The following is a 19,582-nucleotide window of genomic DNA, read 5'->3' as shown; positions in this document are numbered from 1 at the left end:
ACCATTGGAGTGTCTTATCACAACCCTTCTAGAGCTGATTGAGATGATCAGAACCTGGAATGCACAACCCAACCCCCCTTGCTTCCAGTACAAGTGTTCTGACTTTCTGGAGGTAGCCAGGACCTTGCATGGTGTCCAGTGCAGTCACAGGCCCCGCGGGTCCTCTTTGTGTTAGCTTGCTTGTGCTTTTTGCCCCTGGGGTAGTCCCAGCACTCCTAAAGCCCCATGTCTGAGGTCTGGGGCAGCTGTCTTTGCCTAGCTTCTTGCTTCCATTTTTTTTTTAATATTTTATTTATTTGACAGAGTGAGAGAGAGCACAAGCAGGGGGAGGGGCAGAGGGAGAGGGAGCAGACTCTCTGCTGAGTAGGGAGCCCAGCGCAGCTTGATCCTAGGACCCCGGGGATCATGATCTGTCCGAGCTGAAGGCAGATGCCCAACTGACGGAGCCACCCAGGCATCCTTGCCTGTTGCTTTTAAGATCCTGCTGTGTTGCTGGGCTTTGTGTGCGAGGAATTATACCAGGAAGAGGGGTAATAGTTGAGATCATGTGTGTGGTCCTGGACAGAGAGATGGCTTGGATCCCTGTCACCTGTCATCATGTGACATTGAGCAAATCACTTCTCTGAGACTTAAACTTTTATTGTTTGAATGCAGAGCAGTTAGGAAGGTTAATTAGAGTAGTAGGTGTCTGGACTAACATTACAGAAGTGGCACAGTGCCTGGTGCAGTGCCTAGGTGCAAGTGCTATAAGTAAATAGGTGCTATTTGTTAAACGCTTGGTTCATGCCAGCAGCAGTTCTAAGCACTTTACCCTTGTTAATTCCTATGATCTTCGCAACAACCCTGTTGGGGAGGGGGGGCACCATTATTATTAAGTGCATGGTATGTATGAAAACAATGAGGTAAGTAACACAATGCCCCACCCTGGTGTAGGGCAGAGCTGGGAGCCCACTCTGCCCTGGTTCCCTCCACTCTCCTCCTGGATCCTTGATCAGTTGTATCTTGTAGAAAATAGGAACACTATTAATTTAATTTAATTTTTTAAAGATTTTACTTATATATTCATGAGAGAGAGAGAGAGAGGCAGAGACACAGGCAGAGGGAGAAGCAGGCTCCCCGCAGGGAACCCAATGTGGGACTTGATCCCAGGACTCCAAAATCACGCCCTCAACTGAAAGCAGAACTCAACTGCTGAGCCATCCAGGCATCCTGGAAAACAACTAATTTAAAAATTTACATTAAACTTTAAAATTTTTGAGCTTGACTTTTTTTTTTAAAATTTCTGCCTAATGTTTCCAGTACATAGTAGGAATGTCATATGCTTTGTTTTTGGTATTTGATAGATTATCCTGTCCACCAACATTGCAGAGAGCTCTGTCACAGTTCCAGATGTCAAATATGGTAAGACACTTCTCTGTTTTCCCCACAATGTAAACTGTAATGTTTGCCGGTGTATCTGCCTCTCAGGAGTTGATCTTCTTCCTCCTCCCCATCTCTTCCACTGTTGGGAGGAGAGAAGTTAGAAGAGTAGGCTCATACAATTTCCCTGCACTTGTGGTTTACCACTTCTCCTCCTCTGGGGGGGCCTGGGGCTGTCCTGAGTGGGGAGTTTTGCAGCAGGAGGGAGGGGGGTGGGCTGGAGCTCAGCTCATCTGTCACTCAGGGTAGCTTAGTGTGGGGTCCTGTGTCACTGGAAGAGGAGCAACTCATGATTGGGTGTTCTCTGTATTTGCCCTTGATCAAGTGTGTGATGGCTTTACTAAGGAAGTTTCCAAGTTCATTAATTCGTAGTTTAAAGCCTCACATGTGCCAGGCACTGTTGTCGATGGTGGGGGAACAGTGATGAATAAGCCCAAGCCCTGTCTCACGGGGGCTGCATTCTGGTGGGAGAGACAATGAGCAAGCAGAAGTGTGTACCATTTCAGGGGAGCTCAGTGCTGCATAGGAAGGTCCACGAGACGGTTACAGTGACTGGGACAGTGATATGGGACACCTCACTGAGGAAATCCTATCTGAATGGAATGGGGAGTGAGCCATGAGAAGACGTGGTTCAGGCTTAGGGAATGGGTTGAGGAGCAGCAAGGACAGCATGGCTAGACAGATAAACGCATGAACTCGGGAAATGACAGTGTCTTGTGTCTATTCCTGGGATGATTCTAGGTGCTGGAAAAATAGTAAATAAGCAGAAGTCTCTGTTCTCAGGACACCTTCAGGGGTGGGTAACTGAGAGACAAAATAGAGACATGTAGTGTGTAAACTGATGGTGGAATAGGAGGAAGGAGATGGGGGCAGGGAGTAGTGGTGAAGGGCCCCTGACTTGTCAACAGAGTGGCCAGGGAAGGGGTGGATGCATGGCGCAGTGTTTCCAGGAGGAACAGAGAGTGCAAAGTCTGTGAAGCAAGTGCAGAAATGAGCAGGGAGGCTGGGGAGCTAGACCAGGTGAGCCGGGAGGAAGTGGTTGGAGAGAGGTCAGGGAGGTAAAGGGGAGGGGTACCTGGTCATGCAGGGCCTTCTAGGGCTTGTGAAGACTTCAGGTTTTGCTGGTGAGAAAGTATTTTTAGAATAAGGATGACATTGCCTAAAGTTGATTCATGAACAGAAGACAGTGGGGTGGAGGGGCTGAGTGAGGAGGGTGGGCAAGACTCTCAGTGGTGGTTTACAGTGGGATGTCAGTGATAGGGACATAAGGAGTGGCCAGTACTGGAGAGGTGTGCTGGGGGATCTGGTGTGGGTTAGTGGGAGACACTGAGCAATAAGGCTGAGATGCCTGCTGTGTGTCCAGTAGTAGTTGGCTGCGTAGGCCTGGTGACCAGTCAGTGGTGAATGGCCAGGCTCTTATCGAGTGTACACAGGGAAGGCATTTCTGGTATTGAAAGATGGGGGGTAATGAAGAGCTGCAGGGGGGGCAGCTAGCAAAGTCCTAGAAACCAAGTCAGAAAGTGTTTTGAGGAAGATGGGTTGGACAAGCATGTCATGCTGATGATTGATCAAAGTTGAAGAAAACTGGAAATTGGCTATGGATTTAGTAATATGGACGTCATTGGTGACCTTGACCAGAGCAGTTTTGCTGGAGGTCACAAAGTGATGGGAGGAGAGAGCCACTGGAGACAGTGAAGTCAGCACTCCTGTGGCATTTTGCTGTAAAGGAGAACAGAGAAATAGCTGAAGGGCAGCTGGAGCCAAGAGAACACATTTCTTGCACCAACAGGAGAAGCAGCACTTTCCCTGGGTGATAGGAAAGGTACAGAGGACAATGCAGGGGAGAGGGCCCGGCCCGGTTCCTGTGGTTTTGTTCTTGTGAAGGGCAGAGGGGATGCAACGGGGCCTTGCAGGGGCGCTTGGCCTCTGTGTGTGTGTGGGCAGTTTACCCAGGGTAAGAGGGTGGGTGCCCGAGGGAACTCATGAGGTCCTTGACTGCCTCTGCTTTATCCCGGTGAGCCAGAGACATGGCCCTTAGTGTGTAGTCAGAACGGGATGCCTTAGGGGTTTGAGGAGGAGACCCTAAAGAGTGTGTGTGTGGGGGGGTGGTATGGCACAGGCTGTGTCCCCTGATGGCCACTTGAGCCTAGTGGCCAGGAAGGGAAAAGGGACAGTCACCCTGCTGGCCTGATTGGTTTTCCTCCTCTGGCTCTGGGGACTGCGCAGCGGAGGTGGGGAGCGGCAGTCAGCTGGGGCCACAGTTGGTTGGATGAGAAGATCAGAATGGGTGGGCACAGAGTTGAGGATACTTTCAGGGTGTGTAGCTGAGGTTAGGTCAGCAGGGATGGGAGAAGAGGAGGCAGCAGATTGTGGGGCCATCTGCAGGGGTGAAGGATTATGGGGTAGGCTGGAGACAGGCAGAGGAAGGATAGTTCTGGTTCACAGTAAGAGGGGTGCTTACTATCAGTGTGAGGCTGGTGTCTGGTGTGGCCCTGGGTAGGAGCTGCTTGAGGGTGTGGGGGAGTGGACAGGATGATCAGAGGAGGGAGTCGGGGACCTGGGATCCTGGGTGGCCCTGGCATTGTTTGGTGGGCGTGGAAGTCACTAAAAATTCTGGTGGGAGTGGTGTTGGAGGGTGTGAGGACCAGGGAGCCAGGAGGGAGATGAGGGGTGGTGGTGGTGGTGGTGAAATGAACGAGACAGAGGTTTTCCAGGAGGCAGTGGCCATGAGGACACCAGCTGCTCGCTCCTTCAGGCTCAGCGTGTGAGGGTCAGGGAGAAGAGGGCACCCTGCCTGCCAGCATGGCCTGCTTTCTGCAGTCGGGGGGATCTGTCCAGAGGGGACTTGGAGGGGCTTCTGTCAGCTGGGTCTCACAGAGGAGGGCACCAAAGCCCAGGGAAAGTGAGCAGTGGCCCACCCCCTCCTCCCACCTTCCCCATTGGAGCCCTGCAGTCCAGCACTGTTGCCACTTCTGTGCTGCTGTCTTTGTGCCCCTCTGACAATGCGCTCTTGGTGCAGTCCACATGGGCTCTTCTGTGGCACGTTGGGTCTATAGGGCTTATGTGGTTTATGCCCAGAGGCTCCCAGTCCTTAGAAGAAATAACGTGAGCCTGGGCAGTAAGGAGGGGCCAGTGCATTTCCAGAGGCTTCTGTGTGTGCACTGATGCTAAAGACTGTGTGTTTCATACTGTTCTGTCACTATGCATTGATTATTGTACAGTTACTTCTTGTTAGCATGGTGTTTACATTCCTTTTTTTAAATGACAGTTATAGATTTTTGTTTGACTAGAACTCTGGTTTGTGATGAAGATACGAATTATCAGAGTCTGCGTTTGAGTTGGGCCTCTAAAACCAGTTGTAATCAGAGAAAAGGTAAGGCATTTGTGTTCCATGGTAATGAATTGGTGGCATATTCAGGTGCCTAAAAATTTTTTTTTTTGTATTTGTTACTCTTTTGCTGATATTTTCTTTATTGGAACCAGTTTTAAGTTTTCAGCAACAATAATTCATATCATCAGACTCTTCATTTAAATCTGATTCTCCCCTCATCCCCTCAATTAGGTGACAGTTTTTGTGTGTAACAGGCAAGCATCTGCTCATCTTAACACTACCAGTTTTTGCAGTGAATTCAAAAAGTAGAGGATACTTACAGAGACAAAGTTAATTTTTTTTAAAAAAGATTTTATTCATCAGAGACACAGGCAGAGGGAGAAGCAGGCACCCCACAGGAGCCCGATGCGGAACTCAGTCCCAGGACCCCAGGATCACAACCTGAGCCTAAGGGAGACGTTTAGCCACTGAGCCCCCCAGGTGCCCCAGATGTGAACTCATTTGATCCTCATCCCACCCTGTGCTGCAGTACACTGTTAATACCCTCACTTAATGGTGTGGCTGAGAGCTAGAGAAGGCATGGTGGTCTGGGCTGTGCTCACAGTGCTGGTGCTGCTCTACCTGGGCCCATGTCCTTAACACCCGCCTCCGCTGCCTCCCCTGATGCTGCTCACCCAGAGGTGGAGCAAGACTGAATGATTGAGCAGCCCTCAAGTACAGGCGGAAGCAGCTTCTCATTTGGCATCGTGGAAAAACTGGATGTTGTATTATGTACTTCCCTACTCAGAAGTGCCCCCCCCAAACAACCGATGCTCAGAAAAAAATGACTAGAAATAAATACACAGAAGTGTTACATGATTATCTTTGGGCCAGTCTTGAGATTATAGGAGTTTTAGCTTTTGTCTTTTTGTATGTTTAAAATTTCTGTAATAATTCTTTCTCCTACAAGAAGTAGCAAAACTAGTCCATTGAACACTCTCCCCAGTGTCCCCCAGCTTGTCAGCAGGGACCTCTGCCTGAAGTGGAGTCAGGCCCCAGGCCTGCATTGTGCAGGTTTATCCTGAGCTTTGGTGTGTGTTTCTGTGCAGTTTGAGGCACATGTGGACCCATGTCGGCACAGCCGTCAGAACACAAGACCTGTTCTCTGTTCGCTGCCTAGAAGGGCTGCCTGGTGCTGCCTCTTTCTAGTCACACCCGCACTGCTCTCTGCCAACCACTGGTCTGTTTGGCATCCTCCCATGGTGAGGATATCGTATGTATGGAGTCATGCAGCAGGCAGCTACTGAAATGAGCTTTCTTCATTCACCATAACCTCCTTGAGGTCCGTCCAGGCTGCCACCGTGTCAGCAGTCCTGCTGCTGCAGCATCCCCTCGTGCACTCGCCCCTGGAAGGACATCTCCGTATCGCTGGTTTTTGGCAGTTACACAGAAGGCCTCTGTGAATATTGATGTGCAGGTTTTATGTGGACATAAGTTCTCAGTTCTTTGGGATAAAAGCCTGGGAGTGCAATTACCAAGGGAACACAGGGAGCAGCATGTGTAAGCATGTGTTTTGTAAGAAACTGCCCCATGCTGTTTCCGTGGTGGCCTCACCATTTCATGGTCCTACCAGATGTCATTGCCTGCCTGTCATGACACCGCTGCTCTTTGCCATGGCCTTTCTGAAGAAGTATTGTGCCTTGTTGTGATTGTGTCGGTAGAGGTGACGGCTCTTCTGTGCTTATTCGCCATCTGTTTCTTTCCAGAGAAATGTCTGGAAAGAAATGTTCGTGTCTTTGCCCAATTTACAATTGGACTGTGTGCATGTTGACTGTTGAGTTTGGGGGTTCTCTGTGCACCTGTGATACCAATCCTGTGTGAGCTGTTACTGTGTGGTTTGCACGTGTTACTCAAATTCTGTTCTGTACTGTGTCTCCTCATCCTCTTTCCAGGCTCTTTCAAAGAGAGTAGTTTTAAATTTGGCTGAAGTCTAGTGTATCATTTCTTCCTTTCGTGGATTGTGCTTGCATGTCACCTGTTGGAGTGCTTCACCTCACCCTGGCTTGCAAAGGCGTTTCCCCTGTGTTTTCTTTTCAGAGTGTTCTCACTGAATGTTTTGTGGCCATTTGAACTAACGTGACTTTAAACTAATTTTTGTAAAAGGTGTGAGGTTTGGGGTGAGGTTCATTCTTTGCCTGTGGATGTCTGGTTGCTCCAGCATCATTGAATTTTCCCCACTGAGTGGCTTCTGCACCTTGTGAAGTGTCCATGGGGCTCGCTGATGTGGGGGTCTGTCTGGGTGCTTGGTGACATCCTGTTGGTGGAAGTGTCTGTCCCTTCACCAGCAGTGCACTGGGTATAGTGAGACTTTACCTCAAACATATGGATTTTTCCCGCCTTTTCCTCTGTTTTCACAGCTGTTGTAGTTATTCTGCTTTGCTCTCCCTGTCAATTTTAAAATGAACTTGTCTGGGTCGCCAAGAAAATCATCTTGTGCTTTTGGTAGGAATGGTGTTAAACCTGTTGGTCAGTTTGTGGAGTGTGGGTGTGTTTATGTTGGGTCATCCGATCCCTGAACACAATGTGTGTCTCCATTTATTTAGCTTGTCCATTTCTTTCACCATCATTGTGTTGTTGCCAGCATACAGATCCTAAGTATAATTTTACTTGGCATGATTATAAATGGCATTGCCTTTAAAAAAAAAGAAAAGATTTTATTTTTAAAAGTGCTTAGTGCTCAAGAGTGAGTGAGCATTAAGCATGAACAGGGGGCAGAGGGAGCAGAGGAGAGGCAGGGAGCCCAATGCAGGACTCAATCCCAGGACCCTCAGATCATAACCTGAGCTTGAAGGTAGAACCGACTGAGCCACCCAGGCACCCCAGAATCACATTTTTAAAAAATATTTATTTATTTTATAGAGGGAAAGAGAGTGTGAGCTTGGGAAGGGTTAGAAGGGGAGGGAGAGCAAGAATCCCAAGCAGGCTTCATGCCCAGAATGGAGCCGGACATGGGGCTCAATTTCACAACCCTGAGATCAGTATCTAAGCCAAAATCAAGAGTTAGTTGTTTAACCAGCTGAGCCACCCAGGTGCCCCCGGCATTGCATTTCTAACTTCAGTTTTTACGTGTTCATTACTGATGTATAGAAATGTGATTGACTTCTGTGTGTTGATCTTACATCCTGTGACTTCGCTGAATTCACTAATTGGTTCTAGGAGTTGTTTTTACTTTTGTTTTTAGTCATTACCTTGGAGTTCTCTACCTAGACAGCCCTGTCATGTGCAGATACAGTGCAGGGTAGGTTGATGGCAGCGCTGGAAGTATGGACTCTCCCTTGGACTCCTGGTGGTGAGGGTATCTACCAGGAGAGACAGGTGGGGGTGAGGAGCGCCAGTCCAGACCCCCTCCTCCATCTTTCCTGACTCCAAGTTTGAGGAAAGAAAGAACCTCCTTGGGCTGCCTCATTTTGTAAAGCTGGGTATTTATTAAGGACACTCTTCCCCCTTGACCCATTCTCTCTGTGTGGGATATTTTATTATGTTTTAGGATAAAAGGAGTTTCTGCTTCACAACCTATACAGTTACAAGAGAAGAGTCATTTTATGTGGTCTGTGAGGGCCAGGCCTGGCCCTGGCCTCCATTTCATGTGAAGCAGCTGTCCTGATGGTTGTCTTTGCAGGGGCCTTGGTGGAAAAGCCCAAGGCAGATGGTGACAGCCTGCGCGTGTGTCCTATCACAGCCGTGTCAGTGGGGGAGCCACACCCACTCCCACCAACTTTATATTTTGGTGTTTTTATTAGTATGAGCTTTGCATTTGTAGAAAATGTCTTATGTTTAAAATGTTTTAATTTCTATGCCATCTCAGGACCAACATTGGTTTCTTTAGAAATATGTATTGGGGGGATCCCTGGGTGGCTCAGCGGTTCAGCACCAGCCTTTGGCCCGGGGCGTGATCCTGGAGTCCCAGGATCGAGTCCCACATCGGGCTCCTTGCATGGAGCCTGCTTCTCCCTCTGCCTGTGTCTCTGCCTCTCTCTCTCTCTCTCTCTCTCTATCATGAATAAATAAAAAATCTTAAAAAAAAATGTATTGGACACCTGAGTGGCTCAGCGGTTGAGCTCCTGACTTCGGCCTGGGGCGTGATCCTGGAGTCTCGGGATGGAGTCCTGCGTCGGGCTCCCTGAATGGAGCCTGCTTCTCCCTCTGCCTGTGTCTTTGCCTCTTTCTCTCTGTCTCTCATGAATAAATAAAATCTTAAAAAAAAATGCGTTGGATTTAATGCCATAGATCACCGACTAGACATCAGATACCGAGTCTGTGTAGGATGACTTCTGACACTAACTTGTTTTAAAGCATTTACTGACCTGGTCTGGTACCAGATAACAAAGGTTTCCTTCTTACTTAATGGTGATTCTTAAATATATTTCTGCTAGTGTTAAAGTGACTAATGCAAAACACTGGATGTTTCCCCTGTGCAGGCCGCGCGGGACGAGTGTCTAAAGGGTACTGTTACAGGCTGGTCCACAGGGATTTCTGGGACAGCTCCATCCCTGACCATGTCATTCCAGAGATGCTGGTAATATACTCTGGTCATTTATAGACCAAGCTTTACTGAATTATCTAAGTAATATAATTTTAAGTGTTTTATAATTTTGATTCCAGAAAAATCATCATCTGCCCAAACTAGTCTTTAATCACAGTGCTCGTTTGCTGTTTACAGAGCACCAGGTGCTGTGCTGGGACTTCACATGCATGTTACATTTCTCATGGGAGGAGTGGTTCCTCGTGTCCGTGGGCTCCTCAGCCCCTTTACAGCTCATGACTGTGGGGTTGGCTGCTTGCTTCCTCTTTGTCTCCCCTTCTCTGCTTTATCTTTCTCCTCCTTTCTCCTCCCTCCTCTCCCTCTCCCACCTCTTTCTTCCTTGTCCCTCCCCCATCTGTCTCCCCCTCCATCCCGCATCTCCCGCATCTGTGTCTCTCTCTCCCCCCTCTTCTCCCTTCTCCGTCTCTCTCCCCCTCCATCCCCATCTATCTCCCCCTCTCCCTCCCCCATCTATCTCTCTCCCCATCTTCTCCCTCCCCCATCTATCTCTCTCCCCATCTATCTCTCTCCCCATCTTCTCCCTCCCCACTGTCTCTCTCCCTGTTTCCTTCCCATCTGTCTCTCTCCCCCTCCCTCCCCCATCTGTCTCTCTCCCCTCTTCTCCCTCCCCCATCTCTTTCCCCCCTATCTTCTCTATCCCCAGTCTGTCTGTCTCCCCTCCCTCCCCTATCTGTGTCTTCTTTTGTCTCTCTCCTCCTCCTCCTCTCACCCTCTGTCTCCCTCTTTTTCTCTCCTCTCTTCTGCTTCTGTGTCTGAAGTACTAGTCATGTGGGTAGGTTAATTATTTCCTTATTTTATTTCTCAATTTTTGCTTTTTTCAGCGTTGTCCCTTAGGAAGCACAGTATTGAAAGTGAAATTGCTGGACATGGGTGAACCAAGAGCTTTGCTGGCAACCGCCCTTTCTCCACCTAGTCTGAGTGATATTGAACGAACCATCCTTTTACTAAAGGAGGTACGTGCGTCTGATGTACATCAGTGTTGGGAAAAGCTAAGATTTTGTTGGGTAAATTTTAGAAGTCTCATAATGTGTGGGTATCTTTAAAGTGTTTTGATTATCATAAAAGAATCAGCATTTGCTTGAAAACGTGTAATGCCTCATTGTTGACTGCAGACTTCATACCTGTCATTGACCTACTTTAGTTAGTTGTCTTGCTGAGGCCCTTAGGCTTTCCAGGGCTTTGCCTGCCTGCTGTGCACTGGGAGAAGAGAGGTGTAGGATGGGATGCAATGGTTATTCTTGAATATACTTTTTTGCAAATGTTAAAGTAATGAATGCCAAATGGCGTTTGCATATTTCTTCTTCGAAGGCCATGTGGGACGAGCATAAAGGGCAGTGTTGGAGGGGGTTCTGGGGCAGTTTTACCTGGCCACATCTGCCTGTGGTGCCCGTCAGCTCCTTGACTCTTTTCCTGCACTTCTGTGTGCAATCCATACTGGAGCTGTTTCCTTCTCTTGCTGGAAACAGCTTTGCCTCCTCCGATTCTTCGACTCTACACCCTGCTCACACTCTGCACACTTGCTGATTGCACCCTGGGCCTTGGTCTGCATACCTCTTTATGGGGCTATAGATATTCTGCTGCTAGCCCTGAACTTGGGGATGCTCTGGCATTTTGCTGTTGATTCCTGTATTAGTTTCTCTGAAATACACTTTGTCAAGTTAAGGAGGTTTCTCCCTATAGGTAAATAAGTTGAGTTGTGACCACCATGATGTGGTAGTTAGGTCTTTGGTTTCATATCATGCATGCCATATTTGTTAAATTGTAAATGAAGTAGACTTTTGTGGGAGTATTTTGAGTGTTACCTTGCAGTGTCCCCCTTTTAAAAAAATAATAAAATGTATTCTAAGTTACTAGAAGCAAATTAAAAAAAATTTTTTTGTAGCATCAGTTTTTCAGAAGTCAACTTAGATGTCTTTTAGGATCTTAATCACTGGAATTTGGTCTTTATTTCCTGTTTAGAGTCGGTACCTTAAGGGAAAAAGAAGAAGTCAGTACTTCCTAACGGGACTAATTTGTTTCCTAAAGGTGGGGGCACTTGCAGTGAGTGGGCAGAGAGAAGATGAGAACCCCCATGATGGTGAACTGACCTTCTTAGGAAGAGTTTTAGCCCAGCTTCCTGTTAATCAACAACTCGGTAAACTCATAGTTCTTGGACACGTATTTGGATGTCTAGATGAGTGTCTTATTATAGGTAAGTGAGTGTACAGAACTCCGCTGGAAGGGTTGTGGAATGCCACTTGAATGATCTTGCCTCATCTTTGTTTTTGTGTTGTTAGCGGCAGCTCTTTCTTTGAAGAATTTTTTTGCGATGCCTTTTAGGCAGCATCTTGATGGATACAGGTACATGACATTCTTATCTTTAAAAGTCATTTTGTTTTAATGATATGGAATGACACTGTTATCTATTAATAGGAACAAAGTGAATTTCTCTGGCAATAGTAAGAGTGACTGTATTGCACTTGTTGAGGCATTTAAGGTAAGTTTTCTCTGTGCAAATGAGGAAACGGCTACCATAGGTTGTTAGTACATTTTCATACCATAGCCCTGTCTCTGCTGGAAGCATCGTGAGGCTTGTTGATATCCAACATGGAACAGACCATGTTGGAAGAAGTAAATGGGGGTGGGAGGCCAGTTTTATGAAGTTGATTGGAAAAAATTAAATTTGTAACTTTTCAGTGGTCAAAATGTGTTGAAATTAGACTTTAAAAATTTTTAATTAGCTTAATGAAATGTTTTGAAACTGGGTCATTTACTTTTAGACTTGGCAGACTTGCCGACAGAGTGGAGAACTGCGCCATCCAAAGGTTGGTTGTCTGTTTCTTCTGTTTGTGGCTGGTTGTAAGGGATCTGGGGAGACTCCCTGTGGCCCCTCTCTCTGGGCCTGATCACTGCAGGTGACACAGGAGAGTGCCGGGCCTGAGCTGAGGCCCCTGTAGCCTGTCTCCAGAGAGCAGCAGCCCAGCGGCCATAACAGTGAACAGGCTGTCCTGGGGCAAAAGCCTGTCTCTGGTGGCAGCGGTCCTTTACTAGGGTGACTCTCCCAGCCTGTGGCAGAGCCCCGCTGTGTGGCTGGCCGTCCACCTCTGAGTCCCCGTGATCCACCAGAGGGTCAGGAACCACCTGGGCGGCCAGAGCTTAGTGCTTGCAGCTGGGAGCCTGGAGGTGTCTGTTCCTAAGAACCCTGAAACCTTTCCTCTAGGTGTTGTCAGCTAAGCTTTAGAGAATAGGCCTACAAGAATTCAACAGTAGGCCTTCATTTTTTTTTCCTGTCAGGTTTTGTTCTAAACTGATGAGATTCAAAAGACTGTTGATGGGTTTGTGTGTTTAAATTTGCCATGCCTAGAGGCATCCCTATAACAGCTATCTGCGTTAAGGTTAAAGTTTCCTTTTAAAGAGTTAGCCATGATTTTTCTCTGGTCGTTTTGACATCTGTTTTTGGGTGACGCAGATGTATTATGGTAGCCAAATTTGCTCTAATTTGTGAATTAACAGGGAGTATTATTTATTTAAAGGATGAACTTGACTGGGGGCGGTTACATTACGTTCAGATCAAGAGGATCAGAGAGGTGAGTTGTGAGTTCTGTGGATGAGAATAAAGATGGTGCATCCAGGTGTGTGAAGTGCCTGTGGTATGCAGTGTTGTCAGGATGCTCTGACTCCGGGGTGGGGGGGTGGGTCTGTGTACACGTTGCATATTTATGATACAGTTTTTGTATTCTGTGATTCATGAATATTTATGTTTAAGTATAATATGCAGTACATCTCTACAGCTGTATATATGATTATATGTATTTAATCCATTTTATTTAGTATTATAATTTCAAGAGGGATAACATCATTTCCTTATTCTGAATATTGTGTATTTTGTCCTCTGTGATTCTTGATTAGATATTTGTGTTCACAGGCTATCCTCAGGCCCAGTGATTTGATAGAAGGACTCACAGATCTCAGAAAAGCTATTCTACTCATGGTTATAGTTTATTATAACAAAGGGTACAGGTTCAGATTAGCACAGGCGAAAGGCACATGGGGAGAAGTCCAGATAACACCAATATGCAAGGACCCATTGTCTCCCCTGCAGGCTTGTGGGCATGGCCAGCTCTGCCAGCAGCCATGGGAGTTAGCACCTGTGAAGTGTTACCAACCGGAGAGGCTCACTTGGACCTCAGTGTCCAGGATTTTATGTGAGGGTGGTTATGTAGGCCTAGGGCGCCCACATAGCTGACCCTAGTTACTTAGTTGCTGTCTTCTCCAGAGGTCACACGGGTACTACATGGCAACAGTGCCTCCACCATAAATCCTGTTGCTCCTGGAACTACTAGTCAGCCCCAATGCCTCAGGCAAACAGGACATTATTGAGGCAGGATGTTCCAAGGGCTGAAAGGCTTTGTCCCAGGAACCAAACACGGCTTTGGAATGAGCAGGGTGTGGATATCTCAAGGCCTGCTGTGAGTTAACCCTTCACTGCTCAGTTTGCACATGCTTAGTCTGGTTTAGTTTCAGAGAACTTACTCTTGGCTTGGTTTGTCCGTCTTACTGTGTAGGTTTTTTAGGGGAAGTGTAAAGTTAGAGGTTTTTTAAAATTTAATTTTTTAAAAAGATTTTTATTTATTTATTTATGATGGGGCGGGGGGCGAGACACAGGCAGAGGGCGAAGCAGGCTCCATGCAGGGAGCCCGACGTGGGATTCAATCCCAGGACTCCAGGATCACGCCCTGGGCCAAAGGCAGGCACTAAACCACTGAGCCACGCAGGGATCCCCCCCCCTTTTTTATTTTTATTTTAAAAATCAATTTTAGGAGGGGTCTCTGTGTGGCTCAGCAGTTAGCGCCTGCCTTAGGCTCAGGGCGTGATCCTGGAGTCCTGGGATTGAATCCCACGTCGGGCTCCCTGCATGGAGCCTGCTTCGCCCTCTGCCTGTGTCTCTGCCTCTCTCTCTCTCTCTCTCTCTCTGTGTCTCTCATTAATAAATAAATAAAAATAAAATATTTTTATTTTATTTTTATAAAATAAAAACTTTTTTCTATTAATTTAGTTCTTTGTCTCTTGATTTACTATTTTAGTCTTTCTGATATGAGTATTTAATCCATTAATACTTCTGGTTTTTCAAGTTAAAAAGTATTTAAAGTTTTTCAAGTTAAAAAGTATTTAAAGCTGTGTATTTTCTTGTTTGCACAGTTTAGTCACATCCCTTTGATTTTTGATAAGTAGGGGTTGTCATTATTCCTTTCTCTAACTTTTTTTAGTGTCAGATTCCTCCTTGACTGAAGAGTTTTTAAGAATGGTATTTGAATTTCCACTTAGAAATACTTTTGAGGGACCCTGAAATTACTGTTACAGCATTTTAAACAGTACCTAGTCTTTTAAAAATTACACTTTGATTCCAGAAGAGTTGTGTTTCATTTTGTGTACAGCCACATTTCAATTTAACAAAACAGTAATTCAAGCCCATGTTGCTAGATCACTAAGTGTATAGGCTGTGTTGTGTGTGTGTGTAGAAGTACTATTTCACATCTATAGCATGACAATTCTAGGTTAAGACAGAAAAGGGGACGCCTGGGTGGGTCAGCAGTTAATTGTCTGCCTTCAGCTCTGGGCATGATCCTGGAGTCCCAGGATCGAGTCCCACATCGGGCTCCCTGCATGGAGCCTGCTTTTCCCTCTGCCTGTGTCTCTGCCTCTCTCTCTCTGTGTCTCTCATGAATAAATAATAAATAAAATCTTAAAAAAATATTTTTGATATATTGTTTTGTGGTTCATTTCAGATTTTATTTTATTTTGGTCAGAAGAAGTGACTTGCATACTCTTAGACTGATTTTTAACTGGAGAAGTCCTATGTGACCACAGCCTTAAGAAAACTTTCCAGAACACAGAAGTATATAGGCTGACATGTGGTTTATGGGCTTGGTCCTTCCTCTCATGTTCCAGGCTTTTCCACCTTACAGGTCATGGCTTTTAAGTTTTTCTGTCTTTCTAGTTCTTTTCAGTTTTTTTCCAATTAACATTCACACCTGTGGTTTGTATGTTTTTTTTTTTTAAACTTCTTTAGTTTATTGAGATAATTTTGTGGTAAAATAATTCGTGAACCACTTCTAGGTATGTGGGGTTGTGTATTCTCATGTATGCACTTTGAAGTTTGATGTTTTGTGTCAGGTGGTTTTATTGCAACTGGGTGATTTGATCAGAGCAGATGTTGAGCCATTGGTCAGCTTGGTTTTTTTTTGTTTTTTTATTCAAATTCTAGATCGTTAACATATAGTATAGTATTGGTTTCAGGTATAGAATTTAGTGATTCATCACTTACAGACAACACCTGGTGCTCATCGGAGCAAATGCCCTCCATACCTGTCCACCATCCATGTCCCTCCATTAACCCTCAGTTTCTTCTCAGCTTGTTTTTGTTTTTAGGATTTTCTTTCTTTCTTGATTTCTTTCTTTTCTTTCCTTTCCCTTTCTTTCTTTCCTTTCCCTTTCTTTCTTTCCTTTCCCTTTCTTTCTTTTCTTTCCCTTTCTTTTCTTTTTTCTTTTTCTTTTCCCTTTTCTTTTCTCTTTTCTTTTTCCTTTCCTTTTTCCTTTTTCCTTTTTCCCCTTTCCTTTCCTTTCCTTGAGAGAGGAAGAATCTCAAGCAGACTCCACACTCAGTGCAGAGCCTGACACGGGCTCAATCTCATGACCCTGAGATCATGACCTGAGCTAAAATCAAGAGTTGGATACTTAATCAACTGAGCCACCCAGGAGCCCCTGTTCTCAGGTTGTTTTTAATCACAGAAGCAGTACACATTCATGCAGAGGTTTGAGGTGTGTAAAGCACTTAAAGCAGAGGATATGGTTCTGGTTACTTGCTCTTAGATCCCCAGAGGGCATTGTGAGTACACGTTTGTAGTGCGTGTGTGTGTGCGTGCACGCACGTACAGGCACCTGTGCACACTTGGCACTTATAGATGCATATCATGAAATCTGTAAGGTTCTGTGTCTTGTTATTTTGTTAGTGTTATATTGAACATCCTTTCCATTTCTTATTCATCTTTAATAAGATGATTCTTAATAAATGTCATGTTTGATCCTGTAGATGTATGAATGCTTTCCCCATTGTGCACTTATTTTCCAGTGTGTTCACTATTCTGAGTAGCATAGGTACTTTGAGACATCATATTTCAATGTGTTTTTCTTAGGTGGCTGAATTATATGAAGAACTGAAGAATAGGATCTCCCAGTTCAACATGTATGTTGATTCTCGGCGGCCTGTCATGGACCAGGAGTATATATATAAGCAGCGGTTCATCCTGCAGGTGTGCTAGGGTTTCCTGGACATCTCTTCTTATCCTTTTTTCTTACTAGGTGGTGTGGTTGAGAAAGTGCTTATGCCTTCTTTCTGGTACAAATCATGCTTCAGGAGATTTTATTTTAGGCCCATGATATTCATACTGCTCTGGGGGTAGGAGAGACCTTGTCTTGCATAGTTCAGGTTTTCCACCTCATGGAGTTGGTCATCCAGCCCCACACCTAACTTTCACAGGAATGTTTCTGTAGCACCCAACTACTGTTGTTACTATTTCAAGAGAGGTCCTTGGGTTCTTGCTTTTAAGAAACTACAAACATTCTTACTATTATTCAACATGTAGCTATTCCCTTGCAATTGAAATACCAACTTCAGAGGCCATGATCAGGCTAGCTTGTTGGGTGGGACCTTTCAGGGATTGTGCAGAGGGAAACATATTCTAGAAAGAGGCTAATGCTTCTACTTTGGGGGTTTAGAGAAGGACTACATCTGTGTACGTCAGCATGTAGAATTGGGTTGTAGGTAGATTTCAGTGAACAGAGTCATGTTGGAAAACATTGTTTTTCTGGATGTCATATTGCTTTGAGGCTGGGGAGTCTTCCACGAATGTATGTTTCAAATGGTGTATTTTGATTGATTGAAGGGACTCTTTGCAGAGTGCTTTTTAGAAATGCTTATTGGATGTGCTTCTTGAGGTCTGGAGAGGTGCCTGGCCAGTAGAGGTGAGTATGTTGGGCAGCAGATGGGAAAGTGTGTACAGTCATTCATGCTCTCATTCAGCACCACTGTTTCCTAAATCTTTTGAGATAGGCTCCAGCTCCTTTGAAGAAGGACCATGTCTGGAGTGCTTCTGTTAGAGACCGTGAAATATCAGAATTGTGACTTTTTTGCTTGATTGGTAGAAGGTTTAGTATTTTAATATAAATTCATCTTTTACCTTACAGATGTTTGCTACATAATTTTGGGAAGAGATTAACATATTGGTGAGACGGATGATAATGTTGCTAATTTATAAAAATACAATTTTCTTCCAGGTGGTATTGGCAGGTGCTTTTTACCCAAATTACTTCACTTTCGGACAGCCTGATGAGGAGATGGCGGTGAGGGAGCTGGCTGGCAAAGACCCAAAGACAACCATCGTGGTAGGACCTCCATTTCTGTAGTAGTTACTACAGATCATTATGCTCTTCCAGTTCCCATTTTTACAAGGACCTGGTATATTTCACCCCCCCCTCCAGTGAATATTATGTGTGACCTTTTCAAGTACATCTAATTGCTCAGCAGTCTTCTTTCCTTTTTTTGCAGACCTGGCCTTGAAAGAAAGCCTTGAGAAATTAAAAATTTATAGCTAATGTTGACTGATCATGTGCCTCTTTGAAGAGTTTAAGATACTTCTCCATAAGTTTAAGAATACTTAGTTAACAACTTCATTTCACACAAAGTAAAAATGTTAGTGGGATTTAAACTGTGATCCAGACCTGAGTGTCTAATGGAATCACCTAGAGAGTGTTTATTTTTAAATTCGTATTTGAGGGCCCCATGCTACAGAATCTTAGCTAGAAGGAATGGCCTAAAATAAGCATTGAAAGAACATGTGTTTTTAGTGAGTATGATAATCAGCCATAGGCACAGACCATTGGGTTGCATGTGTGGACTATTTGCTTCCGCCTGAGCACATGGTCACTCAGGATGCACAACTGGAGTACAGCATGTAGGAACTGGACTTTTATTGGACTACTCAGTTCCATTATCAGTTTCTCTGATGATGAGGTATGTAAAGCACTTAGCAGACTTGCTGGGAAACAGTAAGCGCTCAATCATGCCAGCTGTTCCTGTTGTCATCAGTTACTGAAGCGATAGGGCACACAGGGCAGGAAGGGTCACAGATTACTAGAGTATTGTGGAGGCCTTTGAGGAGCCTAGAAGTTGCTGATGCTCAGGCTGGAGACAGGCGGCTGAGACGCACTTCATATTTAGGGAAGGGGTTTTAATGTAAAAGGCAATCATTAGCCTTTTCTCACTTCTGGGGACTCTGCTCCTGTGGATTTTCAGGGTGGACCAGGCTCTTTTGATTGGCTTCCTTGAATCCCTTCATTGGTGTTCTCTCGTCTCTTGTGTACTTGGAGAAGGATCCTACAGGATTGTCCTCAGATGCGGAGCTGTGCTTGCTTCTTCCATCCATGAGACAGTCTGTTTGCCATGCTGTCTCGGGGCCACAACTGTGTGTGTGTGTGTGTGTGTGTGTGTGTGTGTGTGTGTGTGTGTTATAAAAACCAGATGATAGCTAGCATTGACCACTTACCTGAGAAGCCCCTTGTTACATACTTCATGTTCATGCTTCTCTGAGCCTCCCGCTGACCCCTTGAGGTTGGGATTTACCATCAGCCTTACTTCATGGGGTGGTTGAGTCCTATGGTGGCCCCATACCTTCCCTTAGGAGACTTGATGAGACACCTTGGAGCCCCGGCACTCTCCCCTACCGCCTTTCGTGGGGCTGGACTGGGTCCTGAGGCATGCAGGACCTGGGTGCCAGGGCCAGGGCTGGGGTCCCTCATTTCCTGCCAGAGCCAGAGCCTGGAACCTGAATCACCAGAACAGAAGGGAGAAAGCGAGCTCCCGGGGCTGGAAAAGCTCTTCTGCAGCTCAGTGTGCTTTACTTGTCGCTGTGGTGGGGGAAGTGCCTCCTGCCCTAACCAGTGCTAGCTCCCCTCTAGTTCCCATTATTCCTTACATTGGAAGAGTCTTCTAAAGAGATGGATTTAGTCAGCTTGATTATTTTAAGGCAAAATAAAACATAAACAGAAAAAGTACTTCTGTGTTAAGACTTTGGATTATTTTAACAAAGAATTATCTCATATGTAATGTATATTTATTATTAAAATTTAGTTATGTTTCATGAATAATGACTTTTACATTATATCTATCCATAGAACCTACACCTTATGGTTAAAGCAGTGAATTATGTATTTGT

General features: G+C 45.5%; 1 protein-coding gene across 1 annotated transcript in view; it reads left to right on the top strand.

Annotated features, from left to right (window-relative positions):
* The window catches only part of TDRD9 (tudor domain containing 9), a 109,867-nt gene that overhangs the window by 56,855 nt on the left and 33,430 nt on the right, over positions 1-19,582 (top strand). The window contains 11 exon segments of the mRNA XM_055304236.1: positions 1,344-1,401; positions 4,688-4,792; positions 9,208-9,305; positions 10,154-10,285; positions 11,358-11,523; positions 11,609-11,672; positions 11,745-11,808; positions 12,092-12,136; positions 12,845-12,898; positions 16,505-16,621; positions 17,646-17,753. Of these exon segments, the coding sequence (XP_055160211.1) occupies positions 1,344-1,401; positions 4,688-4,792; positions 9,208-9,305; positions 10,154-10,285; positions 11,358-11,523; positions 11,609-11,672; positions 11,745-11,808; positions 12,092-12,136; positions 12,845-12,898; positions 16,505-16,621; positions 17,646-17,753 (1,011 nt within the window).

This window comes from Nyctereutes procyonoides, unplaced genomic scaffold, assembly GCF_905146905.1.
Source record: "Nyctereutes procyonoides isolate TBG_1078 unplaced genomic scaffold, NYPRO_anot_genome, whole genome shotgun sequence".
Taxonomy (NCBI): Eukaryota; Metazoa; Chordata; class Mammalia; order Carnivora; family Canidae; genus Nyctereutes; species Nyctereutes procyonoides.
Note: the sequence above shows the minus strand (reverse complement) of the source record. Positions and strands in the feature narration are given on the sequence as shown.